The sequence below is a fragment of the Myotis brandtii genome, unplaced genomic scaffold, assembly GCF_000412655.1.
Source record: "Myotis brandtii unplaced genomic scaffold, ASM41265v1 scaffold244, whole genome shotgun sequence".
Lineage (NCBI taxonomy): Eukaryota > Metazoa > Chordata > Mammalia > Chiroptera > Vespertilionidae > Myotis > Myotis brandtii.
In genome coordinates, this window is record NW_005359225.1 from 4382067 (window position 1) to 4391049 (window position 8983).

At 57.3% G+C, this 8983-nt stretch overlaps 1 protein-coding gene across 1 annotated transcript in view; it reads left to right on the forward strand.

The window, feature by feature from the left end:
• PDE2A (phosphodiesterase 2A, cGMP-stimulated) overlaps nucleotides 1-8983 on the forward strand; it is a 63720-nt gene that overhangs the window by 1043 nt on the left and 53694 nt on the right. The window contains exons 2-3 of the mRNA XM_014540373.1: nucleotides 98-205; nucleotides 7648-7708. Of these exons, the coding sequence (XP_014395859.1) occupies nucleotides 98-205; nucleotides 7648-7708 (169 nt within the window). The remainder of the gene's footprint in view (nucleotides 1-97; nucleotides 206-7647; nucleotides 7709-8983) is intronic.

Sequence of the window (8983 nt, forward strand, 5' to 3'; positions counted from 1 at the left end):
CGTTCAGTCGCCGGCTCCGGGTCCACCCCGGCCCCGAGCCCTCCTCGGGGTGGAGACCCTCCCCTCGTTCCGAATCCCACTCCCGTGCTGCCTGCAGCCCATCCCCGGAGCCCGCGAAGCCCCCGCTCACAGTCCAAACCTCACCCCAGACTCTGAACCCCTTTCGGATCCAGACCCCATCCAAGCTCTGAACTCCCGGTACACGGTGGGACCCCAGTCCACCCCGAAGGCTCTGCTCAAGTCTAGAACCACCTGCCCCCCAGATTAGTGGAGGAACCCAGCCCAAACCCCTAACCCACCGCCGTGTGTATCAGACTCCAGGCACACCCCGCACACCTGAGCCCGCAGCCCTCAGCCAGGACCCCAACTCGGGGCTGGGGCCTCGCTCCCAGCCCCTGGGCCTCTACTCCACAGCCTCCCCTGTGCCCCCACCCAGGTTCCCACTCAAACACCTGGACTTCAGTCCTCACTGGGACCCCACCCCAGGGTCCCAACGCCTCCTCCCAGCACGCTCCTTCCTCCTCCTGCCCTGCTCCTGCTGTTCCTCCCTCCTGTATGGAAGGTCTCTTAGTCCCTTCTGGACTGACTCCCCTCCTCTTGTTCATTTCTGAGTGTGATGGTCCCACTTTTGTCTGTTTCTCCTCTGGCTTCTCCGCGTCTCTCTGGGCGTCCTCTCTCTCTGCTTCTCTCTTGTTTGGCCTCTTTTGCCCATGTGCCCACCTATCTTGGTCTGTCCGTGACCCACCCTCCCCCACTTTCCCTCGGTCTCTCCCTTTGTTCTAGGGTCTTTCCCTGTGGTCACCCCTTATACCTGCCTCTGCTTTGGGGTGAGGAGGGGCAGGCCCAGAGTGCTGGGCTGGTTCCCCCAGGACCTCCCCCTCCCCCATGTTGTCAGGCATGACATGGTGTGGGCACTGGTGGGAGGGAGTAAACATGGAATGTGTAGTCCTTGGACGGTGCCCAGGGATCTAAGGTGGGTGGGGGTGGTGCGATGGGGCACCGGGTTTATAACTTATAAACCCCCCTCGTCCCTGCTGTCCTGGTCTTGAGGGGGAACAGCTGGGGGCGTGGGATGGACTGCCATCTGGTGCCAGTCACCTGTGGTGGGGGGGTATCCAGGCCTGGGTGAGTTGGGGTGTGTGTTTGTGTAGGACAGGCTGAGTTGCATATGTTGGGTGTGCCTTGTGTTTGATCATGTGTGTTGTGTCATGTAGTATTGTGTGTGTCATCGTGAGTGGGATTGTTTGGAGGGGTTCTCGGGGGGTTTGGTGAGTGTGACGATTGGGTCTGGCATGGCATGCTGTGTGTGGCTAGGAAGGAGGCTGCATGGGGGTATGGAGTGGCAGGCAGCTGTATATATGACTATTATGTGTATAGGGAACTTCTGTGTATATGGCTGTATGTCTGTCATCGTGGGAGGAGTTGTAGGGGCAGCTTGTATGGGGCGTTGTATGTGTGATTGTCTATGTTGTTGGTTGCTGTGTGTTGACAAGAAGGGCCACGTAGGGGCCTGAGGAAAGGTTTCATTAATGTCTTAGCGAGCAGCTTGCATGGGGTGTTGCATGTGTGATTGTCTATGTTGTTGGTTGCTGTGTGTTGCCAAGAAGGGCCACTGTAGGGGCCTGAGGAAAGGTTTCATTAATGTCTTAGCGAGGGGGTGGGCGTGGGGGGCAGAGGGTATGTAATGTTTGCGTGTGTCTGAGTGTGTTTGCAGCCTAGGTGACTGGCTTAGAGTCACTCTGTACAACCTAGGCTTGCTTGGGAAATAGATTAGAACCTGTGTGTTGATGTCTGAGGGTCATGAGTCTGTGTGGTGGCTGTTGGAGCAACTCTGGGTGGGAAAGAATGCAGCATCTAGGGCTGAGGGGTTCAAGGCTGTGTGTGTGTGTGTGTGTGTGTGTGTGTGTGTTTACGTGCACATGCACCCCCACCCATGTATGCATAGGGGGGAGGCAGTGTGCAGGTAGGATTGTCTATGCTGAGGGGCTGTGTGTGGCCACAAACGTGACATTTTGGTGTGTCATTAGGTGTGCACATTATCTATGCAGGGTGTGTCTCTATGTCTGGTGTGTGTGTTGAATTTAATTGGATGTGTGTCTGTGGTTAGGGAGGTGAGTGTGTGTGGGGGTGAGGTGCATGGTGGGAGGTTGAGTGTGAGTGTGGTGTGAAGTGTGGGAGCTCTGTGACTTTTCAGTGTGACGTGTGGATTGTCTGATCTTTTCTCCCTGTGAGCTGTTTATGTGCGTGGTGAGGCGTATATGAGGGGTATCAAGGAAGTTAAGGGGTGTGTGGGGGTGTTGTGGACTGTGGAATGTACTGCAGGGGGTAAGAGAGTGTGTGCATAAGGTATGTGGGGTGAGGAACGAGGTATGCAATGTTTGGGGTGTGCGGAATCCAGCAGGTGTCCCATAAATGTTTGTGGAGTGACATGTGCGCAGGAGGGCTTGGCTGCCATCCGGTCCTTGCTTTCCTCCCGATTAGGTCCCCAGAGATGCCCAGTGACGTTCTCTCATGGCCCCCTCAGGCCAAGCTGCGTCCACCCTTTGCCCTTCATCCTCCTCGCTTTGACCAAGGCCTTTGTCTTGGGTTTCCGGCTGAGCAGGCGCTGGACAGGCCGGCGGCGGGCGATGTCGTGGTCCGGGAGCCTTTGTTCTTTTCCTCTTAGCCTGTCTCGTGTTTGGGCCGGGATTTGGAGGGTGGGGAGAGGATGCACGTGTCGCAGGGTCACTGTGTTTACTACCACCCCACAGTGCTCCGCAGAGAGCAGGGACCCGGGCCGGGCAATGACGCCTGGGTGGGAGCCCGGATGACACGTCCTTGGCTCAAGAGCATCTCGGGCCAGGCTTGGAGTTGGGCGAGTTTGCCAACCAGGAGGTCTTCGTCCCCTGGGTGGCCCAGGGCCCTTCCTGGCTCCCATCACCTCCAGGGTGCTGAGCAGCAAGGGCCCCCTTCTGCTGGCCTATCCTCTTCCCTTCTCTGTGTGGCGCCCAGGGAGGGCCCTGGGCTGGGAGACAACCAGGCAGACCTTAGTCTATCTCCACCTTTGTTGACCCTACATCTGATGGGGGGAGTAGTCCCTGTCCCCACAGAGACGCTTATCTGAAAAAGGAGGCCTGGTCAGACCTTTGGGGACCCTCTAGTCTAATGGGGGAGATCCTGTTAGTAGGAAGAGGCAGGTCACACCCGCCAGAGAAAACTGCGAAGAAGCATCACTGGGCAGCCTGCCAACAGGTATTGGAGAGCATGGAAGGACAGGACCCACGGTCGGAAGGCACAGAGACTGTCAGAGTTAGTCAGGGGAAGGGGCTGGGGGCCAGTGCCTCAGCCTCACATTCCAGAAGTTTCTCTGAAGTGAGTGGACTTGAGCTGGGCCTTGAAGACGGTGTTGGGTGAACAGAGAAATGTGGTTGAGGCTGAGGAAGATTCTGGCCCAACTAGAAAAAGGGATCTTGAAGGCCACGGATCCTTCCCGAGCAATACTGTATGGCTTTGGACGGCCATCCTGGGCCTCCATCCTTCTCAAGTTTTCACATCCAAGCTTTTTGCTGCCCCCCCGCATTGTCTTTTGCTTGAATCATCATCATCATCATCGTCATGTTTTAGGTAGCTCTTTCCAAAGTCCTAGCTCCTTTCATCACCTTCTCATTTAATAGACTCACTCATTCAGTTGTCTAAAAGCACTTCCCAAGCACCTGCTATGCACCAGGCAGACACAGTTTTAAGTGCTAAACTCATAGCAGTGACCAAGTAGGCCTCACGGGGCTCCCACCTTCTATGTCTGAGAAACCCTGTCTTCCTGGCCCAGCCACACTGTCAGCCCCCAGGCCCTGGGCAGATGGCCCTTCCGTCTGTGTATCCCCCAACCTGATGTGCACCTGGTTCCATGAGGCTCCCTCTTCAGATGCCGGGTCCGGACTGCCCATCCCATGCATCCTGAGCGGGGCTTGCCATAGCCCAGATGCTCATGTCAGTCATCAGATGTTGTAACCTCTGTAGGGTCAGCAGCCCTATTGCCACCTAGGGAAACTGAGGCCCAAGCGGAGGGCAGGGGACTTTAGGCAGCCTCCTCTTGAGACCCTCCTTTTACCAGCATTACCAGAGGCCAAGAGGAGTTAGGTGACTTGCCCAGTTTCACAGCAAGGTGGCAGGGCCAGGCCCAGAATAGAGCTCTCCTGGCCATCAGGCTGGGCTCTGGCCCCAGCACCATGCTGCTCCCTGGCTGGCCTCCGTGATGCCTGTGGTGGGTAAATGATTATTAATGACCCCTCTGGCTAGGAGACAGGAAATGTTTCCCAGCCACAGCTGGGGACCTGCTCCCTGCCAGCCCCAGCCATCCATACCCGCCCTGGCCATGGTGTTGGTATTGATGTCATCTCCATTCGCCTTAGCCTTCTTCACTCCTGATCATCCACCTCCCTCTTCTCTCAGGGATAAAGGACAGACAGGGACAGAGCTTTCTCTTCCACATCTCTGTCTTTCTCCAACCTGATTCATCTCCATTTTCTTCCCTGCCACAAAACAGCCAGAAGCAGCTCCTCCTCCAGGAAGCCTTCCTTGAATGCACTGCCAGCCCCTCCAGCGTCTTAGCCTGGGTCCTGGCCACTGCATCTCCTGGTCCTCTCTGGTGGTTTGCTCTGATGCTCCCCCAAGGGCTGGGCTGGGGACTTCCTGTGGCCTGTCCTCATTTCTGTCGTAGAGCTGACATGGAGGATCCTCCCAGATGTTTCCTCCAGGAAGTCCCCGGCCCAGCCCAGGGACTCTCTCTTCACCCCAGCCCTGCCTGTCCGTGATTCATGCTGTGTACTTCCAGGCCTTCATAGGTGGACATTAAGTGAGTACCTACTATGTGCCCAACAGAGAGGATAGGTAGAGATGAGCACAGTGTGGGCCCTAACGTTCTGCCACACATTACCCCAAGTCTGAGTAACCACGCATCTGCCCCATATCAGGTAGATAGACTCAGGTACCTGGCTGATGGTGGGCAGCTGATGGGATGCAAGAGGGGGCGCGGACACATGTTGATGCTGGTAGATTGTGTGGCGAGGGCACTGCTGGAGAGAAACTAGGGGGCCATGGTGGGACAGAGCCAGGCCCCTAATTCAGCCCAGTGAGAGGGAGGGGCAAGTTGGGGATTTTCCAGGAGGAAACATATGTAAACTGGGAGCTAAGGGAGAGCCAGGAGAAAGTTCTGGGCAGAGAGAAGGAGAGAATGGCAAATGTGAAGGCTTGCTGGTGGCAGACAGAGAAAGGGAAGTGTGGCTCCGCAGTTCTGGGAAGCAGGATCCTGGGCTACCGGGGAGGCTGAGCAGGTGGGATGGGGGGTGAGGAGGTGGTGAAGCATCAAGAGAGGAGGAGGCTGGTGAGGCCGGCAGGGACCAGATTGTGCAGGGCTTATAAGGCATGTCAAGGAATTTGGACTTGCCCCAGAAGGATCCGGGCAGTGGGGGAAGAGTCCAGCGCAGGGCAGGGATGGCTCAGCCCTGTGCGTTGGGGAGCCCCCTGGGCCCTGGGTGGAGAGAGACTGCACTGAAGGAGTGAGGGGGGAGGTGGGGCTGCCTGTGTGTATACGGGATAGTGTGGTACAGACAAGGGATGAGGAGGCTGAGACAGGGAAATGTCAAGGATAGAGGGGAGGGGGCTGGGGGGGCAGGGTTCAGGGGTGGAAGAGGGAGTTGGTCAGCTGTAGAGGTGAAGGGCAAGAGAGAATGCTGCCCCTGGTATTTGGATGAGGAAGGACAGGGATTGAGGGCAGATGCCTGGGCCTGCGTCAGGGCCCTCTAAGGACCAGAAGGTCTCAGGAAGGCCTCCCATGTCAGCAGCTTTGAGGCTAAATGGAGCCAGGAGACCCAGCCCATGCTCGGGCTGCTGCATCCTCCCCTGTCGCGTGGGGACTCGGATCTGCCCTGGGCAAAGAGTGTTCAGAATGCAAAAACTAAAACAACCTGTGAAATGCAATACTTAATAAAATTCAAATCCAAAAACGTACGCATACATTCCCAAACGAGTTAAAATGTAAATTTATGAAAATGCTAAGCAGGCGTGATGGCTCTAATATCACTCGTAAGCCTCCTGCGCTCCCTCCACTTTGGATCTGGTCCCCTAGAAGCTGCCGCCTCTTGTGTGGCTGGACCCTGGGGGTCCAGGACCTTCTGGTCTTGTGTTCAGAGCACCTCCTCAGAGGAGCCTGCCCTCTGGCTGGTGTTTCCCTGTCCCCCGCCCTGAGGGAGTTGGCCCCTTGAGCTCCCCCCATCTATGGTTGCCTTTATTTGGGGGGCCGAGGCACAGAGTTAGGGAGAGGGGAAGAGCAAAAGGAGTTGCAGGCGTCGAAGGTGACTTTCCGACAAGTTTTGCAGTTGCCAGAACCAAAATATTGCAGGCTCAGAGTTGGGCCCTGCTTGGTTCCCACTCTGATAATCTTGCGCTAGGCCGTTTTCTGGGCTGCATTTTCTCATCTGTAACAGGAGGAAGTTGGGGTCAGTATCTCCAGGGAGCTTATGAGCTCTAGGGATGGATGACAGACTCGAGCATTGTCGGTCTCTGGGGTTCCAGCCATCCACGACTCTCAGCTCCCTGTCAGGGCTGTGCGGAGGCGAGGTTGTGCGGTTCCGACATTCTGTGACTTTAAGATTCTGAGGCCCCGGGAGACGAAGATGCAGACATTCTGTGAATCCAAGATTCTAGGATTTGATGATGTGATGATTCAATGATTCTAAATGGGGCTGCTGGGAAGAGCTGCAGCCACCTGCCTTGTTAATGCCGATGTTCAGTTATTAAAACAGAACAAGAAGCGATGGAGATGGTAGCTTGGGGTGGCAGGTGCCCCTGCCCCCCGGAGGGGGGGGGCTGAGCTTGGGTTAGGTGGGGAATGAGACCCCCTAGACCTGGGTCACACAGGCTTTCTCTGGCCCTAACAGAACTGGTGCGTGTGCTCGTGTGAGATCTGCCACTCCCTAAGCCTGCAGGGTGAGAGGTCATTTCCTTCAGCCCTGCCTCCATTCCTCAACATTTCAGATTATGGCCGAGAGAGAGACGTGCCCTTGCCTCCCAGCCCCTAAAGTCTCTGGGCAGAAATGTCAACAGGAGGAAGGAGAGCCGGGCTCGCCCCCCTCCCCCCGGCAGCCTGGCCTGAGGGGGAAAACAGGACATGGACGCTTCCTGGACACAGACACGGAAACACACCAACCCCTGCCCGTGAGGGCCCTAAGTGCAAGGGCCTCCGACTAGGGTAGAGGCCAGAGCAGCCAGAGGGGCAGTGAGGCATTGGCACCCCTGGAGTGCAGGCCGAGGAGGGAGAAGCCTGCTGGTGCCCTGGGGTGGCTGTGGAAGGGCCTAAGGAAGGGGGGTCCCGGGCCAGGATGCCTGGAGAGCGGATGACTGATGGGTACTCCCCTGTGGCGAGCACAAGTCTGGCCCATTTGTCCAGTGGTTTGCTGCCTCTTGGGTTGTGCACATGCCTCAGTACCCACACTGCATTCAGGCAGGAGAGGAGGGTTCCAGCCCTCTAGAGAGCCCGCCTGGGCCGGGAGGGGGGGGCGTCCTCAGAAGCCCAGTACCACTGCCTGGTTTGCAGATCAGGTGACAGAGGCTGGGAGCAGCCCCAGGTCACACAGCACAGCAGGGTCTGAAACCCAGCTTCCTGATTCCCAGTCCTGGGCATTCCCCCTTCCCTTTGGAGCCCTTGGAGAGCAGGAGTGGAGGCAGGACTCAGGTTAGGGGGGCCAGTCCTTGTCTGTCACCCTCTGTCTTTCTCCTCCCACAGGCCAGGAGGCAGATGGGGTGGTGACAGCTGCTCCCTATCATCCACAAGGCTCCATTGTCTTCCACCTCCTGTCTTGGCCCTGAGGATAGGGTCCCCAGCAGGGAGCCCCTCCCCAGCTGCCCAACCCATGGTGGGCCTCCCTGGGGTTGTCCTCTCTTCCTTCAGCCACTTCCTGCTGTCCCATTCCACACTGCCATCTCTGCTGCCCTCAGGCTCTTGCCCCATCCTTGTAGACTCCATCTCTGGCTGTCCTTGTGAGTCAGCCTCTCTCAAAAGGCAGACTTGGAAGGGCCCTAGGAGATCATCAAGCCCAACCCTTTCATTCTTCAGAGGAGGAAGGCAGCTCAGAGAGCGGAAGGTCCTCAAAGGGGAAGTTGCACAGCAGGTTGTGGCAGGGCCTGGGTCACGGAGGCACACTGCCCTTGGCATCAGGCGTCTCGGGTTTGAGGACTGTGTTATGACCAACCTGACAGACCTCTCTATTCAGCCCTGAGCTCCTCTTCCTTCCTCTTCTTTGCCCGTCACCGTGCCTGCTGCCTGGCTGACCCCTATTTTGGGCTGACCCAGTCCTTAGGACACACCCCAGGGCTCAGGACTACATAACTGGAATGTGCACCCATGCTCACATGGACACAAGCCCTGGTGAAAATCTATGTCTCTAGTTAGGAGGCTGTCCTGGAACCTAGTGTTCTCTTCCTTTCGGGCACCCACACCTCCTCCAGGAAGTCCCCCAAGACCTCTCTACAGACAGTCTGTAGACCCACTAGACCCTTTGTGACAACTGAGTTCTGTGAGCCTAAGTTCCGCCTCTGTGGCCCCAAGGGCATGGCTGAGTCTCCCCCTGGCCCTGGAGCCCCTCCTTCAGTGTCCCCTCCTTCTGTTTCCAGGAGGGGCTCAGCTTCCTGTGGCTGGGTGGGGAGAGCCCTGACGTCCCCAGAGGACGGTGGGACAATGGGGAGGTGGTGATAGATGAGACATTGCGTCTTCCCCAAAGCAGGCTCCACCCTACCCAGACCTCCTGGCTGGTGTCTGGGGCACAGCCCTGGCCTGTGGGTCCCTTGAGACTAGGGTCTGACTCCACACCCCTGACCTCTCAATGCTGAGGTCAGAGAACGAGAAGCCCTGTCCCTCAGCCAGGTCCCCCGGGTGCCAGCAGCATATTAGCAGGTGGTGTAGGTGCTGGGGCCTCTGGGGGGCGAGCTGACCTGCTCTCACTGCGGAGGT